We start from the raw sequence: 18,996 nt of genomic DNA, 5'->3' as shown, positions 1-18,996 counted from the left end.
CCTCGCTAGAAATGCTGAGTGGAAACTGGACTGTTCCCCTTACTTGAAGGACACTTTTGTAATGTTGCAATCAACCATACAGTGCAAATTTTTGATAAACCCTATTTCTATGTTGGTTTTTCTTTTTATTTACTAGAGTACCTTATGGAATAACATTTAGAGCTGACTAAATTACATCCGTTCCAACGTGAATGAATTAGTTATTTTCATGATATTTCACAATGCTTATGTTGAATTAACAGAAACACTTTGGCAACAGCACAAAACTCAGTGTCATGTTCAAAAGCTTCTGAATGCACAATATATCCACTACAAATATAAAGTTTGAGATCAGTATTTTCCATCAATTTGATGGTCATTTTTTGAATAATTTGCTGAGCCTTGTCAATTAGTTTTTAAACTTTTCCTCAGTCTGTTATATTCTCTTTCTCTAACTACCTTTTTATGAGTACGTAGCCTGACTCTTGGTTGCCGTGTTGAACCAAGGCCCCACCTGGCTGCTTGGATGGATGCCCAAGATTCTTTGCTAATAATCAAGGAAATGCAAGCGAGTCCTGAATTCTAAACCATGTTAATCCCCCAGTCATTTTACTGAAGTAGATTTTTAGTCCATTTATCTCCAAGCTGTGGGAGTCTGTGCATAAATTGACCACTGCATTTCTCTCTATCCATTTCAACACTCTAAAAGTGACCTTTGGATAGTCTGACGTCAAAATTGCATTTATGTAACACCTTTTAAAATTCTTTCATGTTAGTATCTGTAAAATCTTGAGTGCCGAATGTTTTATGCAAAAATTACTTTCGTGTTTTTCCCCTATTGTCTGCATTTGAATGGAGGAATTGGATTTTGGTAAAGTTGATGGCTTTGTAAGAAGCTAATTTGGGTAATGATAGTGAAAATGTCTATTTTCAGAATACTGTTAATTGTATATAGAAATTTGCGTAGATTTTAAACCTATTGTAGAATACAGTTGATAAATTGAAGACATGGAATGGGTAATTTTTTTTGTAAACTGATTTTGTTTCCTTGCATTGGTGTGAAAAAACAATAACTGCTATATAAATAGGTGACCGTGATACAATGTTGTCATTTTTCATTTAGGCATCCCCTGCAAAGCCATAATTACCTAATTAAGCTGCTAATTATAAGATTAGTATTGTGAGTGCACAGACAGAATGCCCTTCCTTTCAGTGGAGCTAAAAAGAACACTTGTGTGTTCAGTTGCAGTTATGTTAAAGATAAAACTTTTTAGAATGTGATTTTAATCTGTAATCAAAGTAAATCTTGGCTATTGGGACTACATATATCCCTACTGACTACTTTAATTGGGATTACTTTTTTATAAACTGAAATATCTTGCTTTTTAGTATGGCCAGTGGTGTTTTATGTCTTGTGTTGAAGTGATTTTTTTGAACTGTTTTGTTCTTGACTCCCTCCCAACCCTCCACCCCTTTCCTCTTTGACCTGAGTAATTGTGTCCTTGCTGCTGGGAAAATGGCTTTTCCAAGAATTCACCATAATGAGCCAACAGAAGACACATTTGCGACTGGCCTAGGTATACTGTCGGCTTTTCTTCCCTAGAGTGTGATACAGCATAACTGCATTGCTTTCTATGTAGCATTCCAGCAAAAAGCTGCCAGAACTTATCATGAGTGGTTTGTAGATCCAAATGACAATTAATGTCGGCAAGTTTAATATTGGCTATGCAGTATCTTTACCATAAGTGTTCCAGAATTGACAAAATTCTGAACTTACTTTGTAAGCTTGATTAATAAGACAAAAATAATTTGTTTTTTCTTAGAAAAATTCTGTAATTGTTCAACACAATCTGTACATAAAGGAACCACATGTATGAGTTAAACTGAATATAATGCAGAAGGATAACATTTGTGCATATGTTGCTTACTCCCCTGGCAGTCATTAAATCATTTGAAGTATAATAACAGAGTAGGAGGTAAATTAACAAACCATTAACAATGTTATAAAGGCACAATTAAGGTGCCAACATTTATTTGATACATTGATGGGGTAGTAGTAATTTTTGAGTCTGAAATGCAACCTTTAGAACTCTCTAAGCTGCTGCATTCAGGAGTGTTCATGTAGCTTATGGTGTTCATTTGTTTAAAAATAAAGATTAACTATTCCATTAAACTAATACCCTAACATCTGTAAATTGTTATATTTTGAGTTGTTTCTAGGGCATTGATGTGTTGCTTGTAATCCTTACACATGTTGATGTTTGTTTAAAAAATGTTATTTGACCAGCTGAAAATCATAGCATTTCTTAAATGGCATCTGTAAACAGTTGCAAGTGTAAGAGCTTTCCATTTGCAAAATATTTGTCTGTAAGATCGTGTTTGGACAAAATTGCTCTAAAATTTTAAATAATCTTTCGATTTTCATCGCCAGTAATCTTTTCGAAGGAGCCATTGTACATATCAAGAATTTTTATCCTGTAGGCCCAAAATTTAATGGCTTGTTATTATAATTGCAATATGAAGAATAAATCTTAATTCTACTTACATTTGGAACTGTCAATCACAGATATTTTATTGTACTATTGCTGTCTTAATTCTGAAATGGACAAAAGTACACGATTAGTAAATTTTAAAGCAAATCCCTAATTTTCATGCCTTATCTGCTTTGCCAGTAGTTCATCTTCAGTTCATTGCCATTTCCTTCGAGTTGTAACTTTTATGAAGTTAACGTTTACCCAAGAATTGATATGTACTGTCTTTTGAAATTTACTGAATTGCTTTGAAATCAAGAATAAAGTACATATTTTGTCGAGCATATGTAATAATGAAATGATGATGTAATTGTCAGTGGTATGCCGACAATGAATTCTTCCTTGTTTTTTGTTTATACAGGTAACTGCATCTAGTACTTCTCTTGATCTCCAATTATTCAGGTGACCCATAAGCATCCACCTTTTTATCTTTTTTCGCTTTTCAGCCGACCACCTGACAACCCTTTCAAAACCCCTTGGTCAGAAGATAACTGTACCCAAATTTTGTTTTCCTTGTCATTTTCTTATATCCACTTCCATTTTCTCATGTATCCATATCTACTTTCTCAGTGCATTTCCAGACTTCCATGTCATATCTCTGGAAGCCTCATTTTTTTTTCCAGCATTCTTATTTTGACATCATGCTCCGTGTTAAATTTTCTTCCGTTCAGTCAGTATCCTCCACTATTAATTGCAGCTGTACCTATTGCAGTCCTAGCTATAATCATATTGGGGTACATTTACCAGATGTATTCATTTATACTTGTTAGATTTTTGATTTGTTGCACTTACTCTTATTCAAATGTTCACTCTTCCACTCCCGTTCTTACATTTACTTAAGAGTAAACGCCAAATGTCGAATCAGCAGTAGTCCATAGAGCTTGCTCTTCCATTCAAAATGATCAAAGCTTATTGTCCACATCAGTGTTCATGTATCCCTTTATCTCAGTGATATTTAGAAAACTATCGATTTATACTTTAAACATACTCAATGACTGAGCTTCTACTATCCCTTGAGAGAGAATTCCAAAAAATTGGAGATAACACGGTGTGAAGCTGGATGAACACAGCAGGCCAAGCAGCATCAGAGGAGCAGGAAAGTTTGACGTTTCGGGTCAGGACCCTTCTTCGTTTGATTTTCTGAAGAAGGGTCCCGACCTGAAATGTCAAACTTTCCTGCTCCTCTGATGCTGCTTGGCCTGCTGAGTTCATCCACCTTTACACCGTGTTATCTCAGATTCTCCAACATCAGCAGTTCCTACTATCTCTCCAAAAAATTAGTGTTTTTAAAACAAAATTCTCCTCTTCGCAGTCCTAAGTGGCTTTCCGTCTATTTTGAAATTGTGTCACCTGGTTTTAGACTCCCCACCTAGGTGAAATATCCTCTCGCTCTCTCGCTCTCTCGCTCTCTCGCTCTCTCGCTCTCTCGCTCTCTCGCTCTCTCGCTCTCTCGCTCTCTCGCTCTCTCGCTCTCTCGCTCTCTCGCTCTCTGTCAATTTCAATTGGATAACCTTGCTTTCTTAGAACCACATGAGAATACAGGGCCACTTCTCCTGATGTTTCTTAAGACAGTCCTGCCGCTTGTGGAACCAGTCTAGTGAACCTTTGTACTGCCTCAATGGCAGTAATGTCCTTCCTAAGGTGAGGACAGTAGAACCGGCACAGTACTTATGATGTGGTCTGACCAAGGTTGTGTACAATTGAAGCAAGACTTCTCAAATCTGTACTCCAATGCTCTTGCAGTAAAGACTGACATACCATTAGCTTTCCCAATTGCTGCATTTGCCTGTTGGCTGTCAGTAACTTACTGACAAAGACTCCCAACCTCCTTTTCTCCATTATACTTTCTAACCTCTATCATTTGAGAAATATCTGCATATCTGTGGTCTCTACCAAAATGGATAACCTCATATTTTTTCCACATTATATTCCACATGCCAAATTCTTGCCCATTCACTGAACCTCTCCAAATTCTCTAGAAGCTGCTTGACATCTTGCTCAACAGATATTCCCACCTAGTTTGTGTCACCCAAAAGCTGCATTTAGTCCTTGGAATGCAGGGATGCAAGAACTGATCTTTGCATTATCTGACTTGAAAACAGCCTACCAATTCAAATGATCTGTCCATTGCTACTCTGTTTTCTGCATCTTAGCCAATCCTTAATCTGTCTCAGTACGTTGGGTCTCAGTGATGAGACATATCTCCCTACCTGCCTATCTACCTCTCATCCCCACCTCCTTGACCTGTCTGTCGTCTTCCACCACCTATCCACTCCTCCCATCTCACTGACTGATCCCCACTACTGCCTACCTGCACTCACCTGCCACCATCCCACCTACCTTCTCCAGTCCCACCCCTCCTCTCTCTCTCCATTTCAGAGCTCTCTTCCCCTTCCCTCATTTCTGAAGAAGCGTCATGACCTGAAACGTCGGCATTCCTGCTCCTCTGATGCTGTCTGGCCTGCTGTGTTTCTCCAACTCCACACTGTTTACCAGGATGTTGCCAGTTCTGGAGATTTTCAGTTAAGAAGAGAGATTGAGAAGACTGGGGATGTTTTCCTTCGAGCAGAAGAGATTGAGAAGGGACATATTTGAGATGTATAAGATTGGGAAACATAAGGTAGACTGGAAGAAACTTTTTTCCCTTGATGGAGGCATCTTTGACCACAGGGCATTGAGAAAAGAGGTAGCAGGTTTAGTGGAGATGTGAGGAAAACATTTTAATCCATAAGGTGATAGGAGTCTGGAATTCACTGTTTGTAAGGGTGATAGAAACAGAAACCTTGAACATTTTAAGAATTATTTAAATGAGTGCTTACAGTGTGAAATCACGCAAGGCTATGAGCCAAGTGCTAGAAAATGGTGGTTAAGAGGTTGCTTTTGATTGAGCGGAAGAAATGGGTCCAAGACCCTTTCTTTTCTACATCATTAGATCTCTATGAATTTAATTTCTTCAACACATGCTTTTTTACTAATACTAATTTCCTCCAATGCCTCATTCTTTCCAGACCCTTGGGTTTCTGAGCTGGACAATGCAAGTGCACCATCCTCTTCCAATCTTCACTGTTTCAGACTCTCCATCTGCTATCCTGAACACGCTTGCTCTGTGTCTCATACAAAGCCAGTATCTGTCTTTCATTCTCCAAAACAACATCATTATATCACATGAACCTGTATTCGGTTGATCTTGTTAACTCCATAAATACCTTGTGCAGAATTTACAAATGATAAATATCCCAGTCAATTAGATTCTATATTCTTCCCTCTGATGTCTGTCATTATCCCTTTGGCCTACGTTTTGGCATTTTATCAAAGCCCAACTGATTTTGACCAAGATAGATTGGATTAGAAATCTCCAATCTGGTAGTCTTTTGGGGGAAAGAATGCCAACTTTTGTGTAGGAAAGTACAACCTAATTTTTGTACTGAACTATTTCCTTCCAGAGACAGCATAATTTTTTTTTTTGATGAAATTATCGAGCTGTTTACCTTTCAAGTACAATATTAACACATATCAATGAGTTTGTCCCTCTTTTTGCATATTTTAAAAATAATTCTGCAGATAGTGCAGCTCTGCCTACTGCCTAGAGCACATTCTTGTGCTCATTTGTGAAACATTCCACATTTAGATTATGTAATCATTTGACTGTTAGTGAAGAGGAGAAAGCCTCGGCGCCAGTAACAGTTGACATGTGGTAGTTTTACAGATGATCTTCAGTTTGATTTGACATGTCCATTATATGCGTTCAATTTAAATTTGTATTACAGGAACTGATTTTTGTGAAGATGATAATTTTGTTTCTGTATTGCAAATTTAAACAATTTAAGAAGCTAGTCTGGATTAAATTTAGCAAATGATTTTTGGATTTCATTCTTGATCCATTCCATTACTTATTTTACACATTAACACCTGATTGTAATCCAGAAGTGCAACATAAGCTTCTACTGGTAAGTGAATAAAGCTAGCATTACCTTGTTGGTTTTTCTACCAATCTTGTCTATTGCTGCAGTCAACAATCTTAGTTTTCCAACATGAGTGAGATTGTCCTGACAGAGCTTCTTAATAGTTTATAATAAACTTTGCTACTTTAGCCTCCTATCAATACCTGTTTATGTTTTAAAGTCTGCAAACCTCCCTCATTGTCATCTCAACCCTTATGAAGTTGTAGAATGTTGCTACTAATTTTGAAACTTGATTCCAGTTTCCTTCTCCCATCAAACACTTTCTGACAACTCAGTTCCACACGAAGGAATTCTATAAATTCTAACTCTTTATTCACCGAAAGAACTGCAGTTGCTGTAAATCAGAAACAAAAACTGTAATTGCTGGAGAAGGTCAGCAGGTCTGGCAGCATCTGTGGAAAGAAATCAGAGTTAGTGTTTTGGGTTGGACGTGTTCTGAGGAAGGGTCGATTGACCTGAAATGTTAACTCTGATTTCTGTCTGCAGATGCTGCCAGACCTGCTGACCTTCTCCAGCAGTTTCTCTTTTTGTTCCTTTATTTATTCATCCATCCTTCCTTTGCTGCTGAACCAGGAATCCACTTGCTTTGTTGTCACCCCCAGCTTGACTTTCTTTCACTTAACTAGCCTGGCTTCATCCTCTGCGTAAATCATTTGGGATGTTGTTGTAGACAATTTTACTCACATGTGACATGTCCCTTCATGTTGGCAGCGTTTTTAAAAAAAACATTTTTACTTGTATATCTTTCTCATTGGAAACAATGGGCTTACGCTAGCTGTTGTTCTCCTATTTTAACATTGATATTGAAATGGAAATTCAATCTCCTGAGGCCTATTTCATGTTCAAAAAAACTTTGAATTTTGTAGTGGTAATGTTAGAGAATCAGACTGCATTTGCCATCATTGTTTTTCTGAATTAGCCTTAGTAATATGTTAGAAATCACTGAACTAATGAGAACTTGACCTTTCTGCTGTTAGTTTCACTGTACAAACACTTGAAGTTACATTATGCTAGATGAAGTGTAACTGAATTTTTAATGCCATGCTAATTTCATAATTACAACTGAAAATGTTTCAGGCCCTGAAAAAACATTTTTTTGTGGAATGTTAACCATTTTCTTTGAAATAGATCCAGGTTGTTATAATTTTAAGTCCATTTTGAGGTTTCTGTTTCTTCCTTCAATCCCATTTATGTTCTCTAATAATTTATTTTCATTTCTTTGTAAATTTTTAATTTAATGTGAAAGATAATCAGTGCATTTTACTTTTTGGTTTGCCTTCTGTGAAAATAAGTCAATGCTGCTGGCTCCGTACCCTGCTTGATGTCCTCACTATTGTTGGCCACCTGGAAATACTAGTAAATTTAACTCAAACTGATTTTGTGCTGAGGATTTCCCCTTCCCAGAGGTGCTGGATCTTGTTGAGCAGCTGTCTTAAAGTTCATAAGCAAGCATCAGTCACTTAACAGACCCAGAAACCTGAACCAATAAATGATCTGTAACTGCTGTGCTAAAGGTGCAGCAACTAAGATTTGTGAACTGTGACTTTTCTCTGAAAACGGCCAATATCTAATTTGATGAAACACCCCTTTAAAGATCAGGAGGGCACAGATGAAAGTGGCATGGTGGCTCAGAGGTTAGTACTGCTGCCTTGCAGCGCCAGGGACCTGGGTTCAATTCCACCCTCTGACAACTGTCTTGAGTGGAGTTTGCGCATGTTCCCCATGTCTGCGAGGGTTTCCTCCATTTGCTCCGGTTTCCTCCCACAGTCCAAAGATATGCAGGCTAGGTGGATTTGCCATGCTAAATAGCTTGTCGTGTTCGGAGCTTGTGTAGACTAGGTGGGTTGTAGGGGATGGGTCAGAGTGGGATGCTCTGAGGGTCAGTGTGGACTTGTTGGGCTGAAGGGTCTGCTTCCACACTGTAGGAATCTATCATCTATGAAAAGACATATGATTTGCTGCATTAAAAAATGTGATCATCATCCAGACAAGTTAAGTAACTATTATTTCAGATTGTGCTGCCAGTCAAAAATCTATCTGAACAAATAACATGTCCATGTTTGAACAAACTTGAATGGCTTGGTTTCTCTCTTTAACACCTACTCTGATGACCACTGATTAAGCTGTTAATAAATTGAAATGAGCTGGGACATTCTCCTGTGCGCACAGATTTTTTTTAAAGCCTTCTCATGTACCAGGGTAACAATTAAGTAAGCCAATGTCATGAAATGTCATTGACAAAATTGCTTCACTTTGTCAGTAATGTTTTCTTCATAGAATCTCTCCGGTATAGAAACAGGCCCTTCGCCCCAACAAATCCACACTGCCCCTCAGAGTATCCTACTCAGATCCATCTCTCATAATGCACCTAATCAACAAATGCCTGAACACTATGGGCAATTTAGCATGGCCAATCCAACTACCTTGTGCATCTTTGGACTGCGGGAGGAAACTGGAGCACCCAGAGGAAACCCATGCAGACATTGGGAGAATGTGCAAACAATTGGCTGAGGACGGAATCTAATCTGGGTCTCTGGTGCTGAGAGGCAGCAGTGCTAACCACTGAGTCACCATGCTGAAACACTTCACTCAGCCCAGTAGAATAGCTCATTATCTGGAGGGTTGCCATGACCAGTATTTCAGCTGTATTCTTTTTAGTCACCTTTGAAATTACAAATTTTAATAGTGATGCTTGTCAACATAATATGCAGTAAGGAAATTAGATATGCAGCATTTAAGCGATATTGCAATCTGTCAACACTTCAAACAAGACAAATATGAATGCATAATTTGCTTGTATTATATTAAAGTATATTCTATACAGTAATTTTTGTGTAGTTATTAAAATGCAGTTCCATTTTGTAGAATCTGAATAATTTGGTTTGTATTGTTGATTTAGTAGGTTGATACATCGTATGTACTAAGTATGTATGTAATTTGAGTTTGCTGGTCGCATTTATTTTCACTTAATGCATTAGCTAAGGTTTTCAAAGTCCTTCTTGCAAGCTGCTGCGGTCCCCCTCTGTCCAGTTCAGGGTTTTTCATTGGTCAGCTCTTCAGTTGCTATCAAAGTAGGTATTTATAATATGGCAATTTGTAATGTGGAATCACCTCATTTATGATATGTGTTTGAAGATGGATTTTTAACTGAAAATTACCAATTGATCTTCCATGGCAACGTTCAAAGCAATGAGTGGTTAGTGTGTAAAGCAATCTGAGGAAGCAAGTATATTTCAGCCATCATTTTTACGTGCTGTATTTTGCTGTTAATTTTATCGCTTGTGCTTATGAATACCTATAAAAATTTCCACATTTGTCATGGAACTGCCTGTATAAGACTTTCATGGTGGTCTGACAGGACTGTAGTGACTTTGCAGTGGGAGAATATTATTTTCACAGGACAGGTTTACAAATGTTCTCACGATTATGAATGTTGACGCTGGAATTACTGCTGAAACAAATTGACAGGAAGGCCACAATTCCAATGAATAATTAGAAAAATTAAGAGTACGTTGCAGCTAAGAAGTATAGTCACTTGGTGTTATGAACTGGAATAGTTGAAAAACATTTTATAATTTTATAGCCATGAATTGACATTTCTGGTACTTTAATTGCACATTTTTGGATGTTCACACCTGTCTTGAGGAAACCTAGTATTTTTTTTCTGCCAGCTCAATAAAAGCTGATAGTCTCCTTGAAACTAGCTCAATTGACATTCAGACAAAAAAAATTCTGGACTCGATACTGCACCCAGTTAGTTGAAAAGTCTCACTCCAGTCAGTTTCTGATTTCTCAATTCTTGGCATTCTTTGGAGGACAAAAGAAAGCATACTAGGACAGTCAGAAGTTTGCCTTGAAGTGTACTAGTATTGACATTAATGATGACTGTTGGCAAACTCTTCCCAATCATAAGACCGTAAGAGATTGGAGTAGAAGTAGTTCATTCAGCCAATCAGGTCTTGACCATTCCTTGAGATCATGGTGGATCAGATGATCCTCAAGTCCACTTTACTGCATTTTCCCCATAATTGTTGACTCCCTTAACAGATTTAAAAATCTGTCTTCAAATAGACAGGATTTAATATCTTGAAGTATCAGGCTGCATTGTGTTTTGACTTGAACTGCCTTAATGATAAAGCAGTATAGTAACAAAGAGGGGATGCAAATACTGTGCTTCAGATCCCATTACCTTGTGGCATGATAAAAACTGAAAGAACTGTGGATGCTGTAAATCAGGAACAAAAACAGGTTGCTGGAAAAGCTCAGCAGGTCTGGCAGTGGAGTTAACGTTTCGGGTCTGATGACCCTTCCTCAGAACAATTCTGACGAAGGGTCACCGGACTTGAAGCATTAACTCTGATTTTTTTTCCACAGATGCTGCCAGACCTGCTGAGCTTTTCCAGCAACCTGTTTTTGTTCCTGATTTATAGCATCCACAGTTCTTCCTGCTAAGCTTTTCTGGCAACCTATGTTTTTGTACCTGTGGCTTGACCAGGTGCTCAAAGTTCTACGAATTGACAATTGGCGTCTTCAGCCACCTGAAGACCCACAGCACTACTTTTGAGTTGATATCATCCTCAAATTGAGGGAGAACTGTATGGATCATGTTTTTACCGGTTCTTTCAAACAATGAACATAAAAGAATGAATTTGCTGCTCATCCGAACAGCTGTGCTCTCCCCAGGCAGATGTTACGGATGCTCTTGCATTTCTAGACAAATGTGTCCAGCGTTCATCAGCAACAGAGCAGCATCTTGAACAATTGTAATGTTCTCTGCACATGCAAGTATTACAGTGACCATTGAATCTACCCACCCCATCAAACATTATGCTGCCAACAGAATTGAACCACATTATCTTAAGTCCACCTAATCAAAACAAATTAACTTTTTTCCCCAGTGATTGAACAAAAAAGAACTCCATTAAGCAAATACATAAGTCACCTTCTAATTTTATTAATTTAATAACTAGACTCTTCCAAAATACAGTGTTTACAAACCTTTTTATATGCTTACGTTGAATTTATTTTGCAAAGGATAGAGTTAGTTTTGGATCCAAATCAATCCAAGCAATGATAGTCAAGTTTCTGTGACAATGTTCTGCTTTTCATACAAGCTTCCCTCCATTGTGTGCCACTGCAGAAGTGCTGTCATTCCCTGTCTGCAAATTATGATCCATTTTGTACCTTTTGTGAAAGTCCTTTCATGTTATCATTTAGTCTTTTGCATGATTTTAGTATGAAATTTTTACTAAGCTTTTTTAAGACAGTAAGGACCAGGAATTCTAGCTACTTTTTTTGATGCCACTGAGGCCTCCCCTTTCCTGTTGTTCTGGATCTGTCCTCTGCAAAGGCGTTAGCTGAATTGTTCTCTCTTCTTATATCAGTAGCTCTCTTATGTCTGCTCTTTTTTTCTGCTGTCGTCATGTCTGTACTTTATTCATTGGTGGGAAGCGCCATTTTTGAAATCTGTGTCCTGCTCCCAGCTTCTGTGTTCCTGCTCCCCCAGCATCCTTGCCTTCTTTCAGTTTTCTCATTGAGAACTGTTGCCATGATGCCATCCCTGTTTCCGCATAGAGTATTCATATTTTCTTTTTGCAGTGGTGAGCCTGTTGAATGTTATAAGTTGTTTGCTTTACTTTGCATTCATTGTCTTCTGCTTCCCTCAGTTAGATAATCTCTGCCATCAGTTTGCTTATCTCTTTTAAAGGGCTTCCAGTTCCCAGTTTGGGAGAAGGATTTTTTTAACCCAAAACATTAATCATTTTTTGTTCTTGACGTGCTTGATAAACTCTCTTTCCATTATTTCCCGTTGTTATTTCTGAAGGCCTTAGCCAGGGGAACTTTGTCCTCTTAATTAGGCAAATATCTATCATTGAAAAGAAACTTTGAAGTCGATGGTACTAAATCTTGGAAGATTTTCAAATGTTCTTTGCTCTTTTCATAACCCTTGCTTATTGAAGTTTATTAGCATTACATACGTCTCTTGTTCAGATGATCACTTAATGTCATATCCATGCATATTATGGATACCTTCTTACTGGTAGGCACCAGAACCTTCCCATGTTACTTTTCTCCTCCTAGTTCTTTGTTAATCTGAGATTACAGAGACTGATTGGGTTATTCTTTGTGCTGTTTGTCCAAGATCTTTATTGGCATAGACTGATTCAGGATTTAAGCTTGATCGATGTGGTCTGGTTTCAGATTCCTATGACCTACAATGGCAGTTCTTTCTCCTCCTGGTACAGATATGGCAAAATTAGCCTTTTCTACCCTCATTAACTCAGACCCAAAATTCTTCTCCATGCTTCTCACCTATGTAGGCGCTAAACTTTCCCTTCATGTAATACCTTTGGTGATGTCAGTACTGCATGCCATCATCCGTGCCATAGTTTCCATCACCGAAAGTTTCAAGTTCTCACCATTCCTGTATATGAAGAACTTTTCTCTCTTTTCTTTTTAATCTTTTGCTGGTAATTTAAGTTCATGTCCCCTGCATTTGGACTTTCTCTCAAAAGTTGTTCTTACCTGCTTGAAAACTTTTGATTCTTCCAGTTCTTTCAAACCCTATCAACTTATAATTGTATCACTAACTGTACCATGATAAGTCTCACATATAAAAAAAAATCTTTAATTTAGTCCCCACCTGAGTAATATTCTTCCTGGGACTGAATAGGCTGATAGGTAGATACATGGTTTTTCAGAATACACTATCATCAGTCTGGCCTGTTTCTTTATCTAACAGTTCTGCAATAGACAATGTTTTGTGCATTGCCTTCCATTCACACTGCCCTGTGCCTTCAGCTATGATATTCCTGTCTTCTGGAATGTTGCCTCCAATCCATTCCAGCTTCCCACTTCCATCGCCACTTGAAGATCATTCTTTAAAACCCACCACTTTGATGCAATTTCAATTTGTAATTTGCATTTGTCTCTGATTTGGTGTCCATTCAGTATAATTGCTCTCTGTCTTGTAATTTCATGTTACATAAAGGCTATGTGGATGCAAACCTGTTTTAACCCTTGCTGATAGAAATTGAGTCGTGATCACTTAGATTAAAATTTCCCAAGGCAACTTTCTTGGTTTAAGAGTAGTACAAGTATAATTTGCAATTATTTTGGATTTGTATGTTTTATTATCCTTTCTAAAAGTTATGTCGTTAAACAAAATTTACAATCATGTTTCCATATAAAAACTTAATTATTGAATGTAGTGTTCATGATTGGAAAGGATGCTTGGTGTGTCCTTTCTGTCAGCTTATATTACTCGAGAAAGAGACAGTTCTAGTTAGTTACCTATGCACCTTCAGTTGAGAAAGATAAGCTGGCCATTGCTCCCACTTTTGATATCATATAATGAAGTTTGCTGAGATGTGTGCACGTTGGCATTAGACAACACAAGGCTTGTACCTGTCTCGGGTGGCAATCATCATTGAATAATTTGCACACCCTTTAATTCCGAGCTTGGGGACTAGAATTACAGCATTGGCAAGGTACTGAAATTTAGTTTAACTTGTCGTTCTACCCTAAAAGAAACAACTCCTCCTTAGCAGGAGGCTGGCAGAAATTGTGTAGCAATGGAGTGCTGTAATTTTGTTTTGATTTTTCGTGAGTTGTGAGCTGGACTATAATTGTAAACTGGAATCTCTGCAAAAAACATTTTTAATTACCTTGTATGATCTCGTAGGTTAATTGTAATGAATTGAATTAAATAAAGAAAAAGATATTATTGCAGTCATAGAATCATAGAGCAAGGAAACAGACCCTTCAATCTAACTAGTCCATGCTGACCATCTTCCCAAACTAAATTAGTCTTACTTACCTTTGGCCCTTATCCCTTCAAACCTTTCCCATTCGTGTATTTGTTGAAATGGCTTTTAAATGTTGTAACCATACCTGCATACACTACTTCCCCTGCAGTTCTTTCCACATAAGAACCACTCACTTTTTAAAAAAAATCCTGTTGCCATTTATGTCCTTTTATAAAACTTTCTCCTCTTTTCTTAAAATCATGCCCCCTAGTTTTGCTCACCCTTCACCACCGTCATCCTTGGGAAAAGACACTTGCTATTCATCTCATCTGTGCCCTTTATGATTTTATAAACCTCTCTAAAGGTCACCTATCAACCATCTACGGTCCAGTGGAAAAAGCCTCAGCTTATTTTCAAAATTTGCCCTCTCCATTCACAGCAACGTACTGGTAAATATTTTCTGAACCCTCCCCAATGTTATAATATCCTTCCTCTCATGGGGTGACCAGAATTGTACACAGTACTGCAGAAGAAGCCTCGGCAATATCCTGTACAACCTCAACATGACGTCCCAATTCTGATTAAAAAGGTCTGCGAAATGAAGACAAGTGTGCTGAATGCTTTCTTAACCACCCTGACTTCCTGCGATGCAAATTTAAAAGAATTATGTTCCTGAGCCCCTTGATGTCTCTGTTTCATAATTCCAGAATTTCAAAACTATCTTTGTTTACTTTCTTGCCTGATCTTGCCTATATGGACATGGGAGGGGTGGAGATTTCAGTTTCTAAAATTCTGCAGCAAAAGATCGTGTTTTCACCAAAATCAAGCTGTATATTTTTACTTTTTGCACACTGAATTTGACAGCTAGTACATGTACAGTATGGAGTATTTTTAATTGTTGCATGATATAATTCTGTGCCACTCGAGTTCTATTCGTAGTACTGTAATGAATGGGCTTGTTTACTTTCAGGTAAGGGAAGAAAAGGAAATTTTAAATGTGCTGTGCTATAAATTGAATTGTATTAATTTTGTTTCACGTTGGTTTTGCATTAATTTTTCTTTCAAGACCTCTGACATCCTCCTGCTTTCTGGAGGGGGAAATGGGAGCGAAAATACATTTTCAAAATGTGCTTTACCAAAAATACATATGTCTTATGATGCTGCATGGAAAACCCCTTCATGAATTTGTTCTTGTGCTAAGCCTGGGTTAACTCTCAAATGAAATTGGAGTTGAGAAGAATGAGAAGTGATCACAGTGAAACATATAGTATTAAGGGCTTGACAAGAAAACTGCTGAGAGAATGTTTCCCCTCAAGGGAGAGGGCATAGCCTCAGAATTAAGGGATGCCGATTTAAGCCCAAGATGAGGAGGAATTTCTTCTCGCAGGATTGAGAATCTTTGAAACTCCTTTGAAACTGCTGCAGAGAGCTGTTGCTTGGAGATATTGTGCATATTATAGGTTATGATAGATTGATCAGTAGGGCAGTCAAGGATATGAGGAAAACTGGCAAGTGGGTGTGAGGAAAGTTGGATCCTATGGAATGTCAGAGCAGACTCAAGGAGCCAAAAAGCCAATTCCTGTTTGTTTCTTATGAAAGGTAGGACTTGGGAGTAGGAACTAATTTGTCTTTTATTTCTGTTGCTGTGATATTACTGAAGTAGTATTGTCTGTCAACTAAATTTATTTTGTATCTACTGGAGCCACATTTAACACGAGATAGTTGTGCTCCAAGTGAGGGGGGGAGAAAGTAACCCAGCCTTACAAGATGTCAGTAACTTATTGTGGATATGGGGAACTAATTGTTCTGATTCACCATTTTCAGATGAATGTCAATCTGTTTTGGCTCATGTGCACTTTTCTTTTAAAGTTTTTCTTTGAGCTGAATTGAAATACGACATGAAATGGCATATCAACAGGAGCTTAAAGCAGGCAAAAGCAAATTGGCTGTAAATTGTACACCTGTCTGAGTTTGCTTTCTGGTAATTTTGGAAAGCAAGCTTGGATGGAATGCATTAGGGGCAACTGATCCACCCCTGCTCAAAGTTGAATTTCACTCTGTACATTTCCAACAGTAGTGAAAGAGAGGTGTTGGTTGTACTATGCAGTTCCTCAAGACATATTCATGTATCATGAAGATCAGAAACTGCCTGCTTCTGATTTTCTTTATATGTATGAGCTATATATAGTTGTAGAGTGAAGTATTAAGAGTTTAAAATTCTACTTTGTGGTGTGGCTGAATCAGATAGCGTGGACACATTTTAAAAGGCGAATTGATGTATGCATGAGGGAGAAGGCATTTTGAATAAGGTGGAAAAAGATTACTGGTGTGGTAGGAGTTTTGTATAGCATATAACATCGCAAAGACCATTTAGGGTGAATGGCATATTTTGATGCCATGTATATAAACTTGCTGTTTTTATGTTAGAGTATGATGGCAGTACTCAAACATATATTTTATGATTTACATAATTGGTTTGTTTCTTTCATAAATTGCAAGTGCACTGCCACTTTATCTCAAACTTGTATGAATTTTATAACATAAAATTAGTAGCATTAGACTATGGAGTGTAGTTAATAACTGCAAAGATCTATTAATTTGTGTAGAATTAGTATTGAAAATTTTGCAATTGAATTTTTAAATTCTGTTTGGAGGAAGTGCCAAACTGATAATTATCAGTTTAAATTGTAAAAAATAATTTTATTGTGGTTTTTGTTTTATTAATTATAATTATGCTTTGCGAATTTACTATCTTGATTTTGAATGTTTTATTTTCAGCTCAGCATTCAGGATGTAACATGGAAAAGAGGAAATAATTTTCAAAGAAGCTGCTTCATGAAAAGAATGGCCTTTTTAGACAACCCTGCTATTATCCTGGCCCACATTCGTCAATCCCATGTTACTAGTGATGACACAGGGATGTGTGAGATGGTTCTTATTGACCACGATGTTGACCTGGAGAAGTTACATGCTCCTATATCTAGCAGCATCAGGACAAATGTACAGGGGGAAGGGAATGCTGAGACTCAGGGTTATGACTATTCACAATCGGTTGACATTACCTCAAGCTGGGATTTTGGAATTCGTAGACGATCAAACACAGGTAAAACCTAAATGCTATATTGGGTGAGTAAGAAGTGTTACTAGTTTATAATATAATCTATTGATGAGTTCTCTCCTTAAACCCTGAGCAGTTTTTGATTTCTTTTATATGTAAAAATTAATGGTTTTAAAATAAGTTTCAAATTCAGTCTATGAAGTAGCAAATGATGCTGTTTATTATTACAGGATCAAACTATTGGAGAAAAGGTTTAGAGTGAAAAATTTAAAACACAGAAAAAACTGACATTTTTGTACAACTGTGAATTAATCAAAATGGAGGGACTTTTGCTTATGAGCATAGGTTTTCTGGCATCTTGTGCCTCCAGATCAAAAGGAATCAGTAAAAAGAAATGATTAATGCAATTAAAGTAAGCACTTCACTATTTTCTTGCAAGGTTTTGACTTTGTTGAGTTGCAAGGAATTTCTTTAATGTGCTTTTCCAAACATTCAATAATATTCTATGGAATATCATATGCTTTTACGTCTTTTATCTACACGATATGTGATATACTTGAATACTGAGTGTGTAAAATTTTCTGTAGACATCAAGCCCTATTTTATATAATTGGCAGAAATTACATTTCAAGTCCCAAATGCATGAAACTTGCTTAAGTGACATTTTTCAGATAAATGTTTTGAGGAAAAGTAATGATAAACATCAGGCATGTATTTTTCTTGATTGTGTTAATTGTGAAGATTAACCATCTAATTTAATATTTGACCCTCAAGCTGTCCAATTAAACAGTGCAGTTCAGTGTTCTACTGACTGTATCTAATTTATTGGAAACTTATTGACACTTTCCCTCCATAAATCTACCTTAGAAAAATATTAATTCGTGATTCACTAACGTACTGAAATTGCATGCCTCACGATCCCAGAATTTCAACAGAATTTGCTGTACATTTTTGCTTCTAACTCTGATCGATATACACAGTTCCTTGGTGTTTTAGGCTGATTGGTCAAAACAAAATTGTGAACTTGAAATTTATTTGACTTCTTTTGAGTTTAAGAAATCCCGGGTCATTTTATTCGTAGTAATCCGATAGTCAATTGACATTTACCAACCATTAACATTTCTGGAAGAAACATTATTAATGATTTATGGGTGTGAACTGGCTTATTAATCACGCATGTTTTTACATTCTAATATTCTCTGCACTGTTGAAATTCTTTATGAGCTCTATTAATGTTTTATGTCTTTTAAATTCAATTATTAATCATGAACACTTTTAGAATTTTGTTGGTATTTGTATTGCTGTGGTGTCATCTTTGAAAATTTATGAACGTTTGACGTAGTTATAACACAATATAAAACACCCATTTAAAATGTGTAAATGTATTTCATTTTGGCACTTTTATTGCTGACTTCCTTAGACAATGATTTTTTTTTCCGTTTTTGGTTTTTCTTTTTCTCTCTTGGCAGCTCAAAGGCTCGAACGGTTAAGAAAAGAACGACAAAATCAAATTAAATGTAAGAACATTCAGTGGAAAGAAAGGAATACTATACATTCAGGTAAAGTATAATAAGAATGTATTTCCTTTGGTATTTGAGGAATATATAGTTTATTTTCATTTAAAAAATCTTTGTCAGAAATGATTCTCAATGACGGAAACAATAGACAGAGTAGGACCATTTAACTTAAAAAAAACCCATATCCAATTGTGCTCTTTT

General features: G+C 37.0%; 1 protein-coding gene across 9 annotated transcripts in view; it reads left to right on the top strand.

Annotated features, from left to right (window-relative positions):
• Window positions 1-18,996, top strand: part of mapkap1 (MAPK associated protein 1) — a 271,311-nt gene that overhangs the window by 25,299 nt on the left and 227,016 nt on the right. For 6 of the 9 annotated variants that reach the window (XR_009442769.1, XM_048558771.2, XM_048558775.2 and 3 more), the window contains 2 exons: window positions 16,999-17,323; window positions 18,748-18,837. The exons of 1 other annotated variant lie outside the window; for it this stretch is intronic. Coding sequence is in view for 7 of the 8 variants with exons in the window: in XM_048558770.2 (XP_048414727.1) it covers window positions 16,999-17,323; window positions 18,748-18,837 (415 nt within the window). In the remaining variant the exon portion in view is untranslated. Of the gene's footprint in view, window positions 1-651; window positions 1,557-2,871; window positions 2,913-16,372; window positions 16,392-16,998; window positions 17,324-18,747; window positions 18,838-18,996 lie in introns of those variants that run through there. 2 more of the 9 variants (XM_048558772.2, XM_048558776.2) reach the window with 2 other exon arrangements.

The sequence above is a fragment of the Stegostoma tigrinum genome, chromosome 29 (genome assembly GCF_030684315.1).
Source record: "Stegostoma tigrinum isolate sSteTig4 chromosome 29, sSteTig4.hap1, whole genome shotgun sequence".
In the NCBI taxonomy this organism is placed as follows: domain Eukaryota; kingdom Metazoa; phylum Chordata; class Chondrichthyes; order Orectolobiformes; family Stegostomatidae; genus Stegostoma; species Stegostoma tigrinum.
This window is presented reverse-complemented; position numbering and strand designations above follow the sequence as displayed.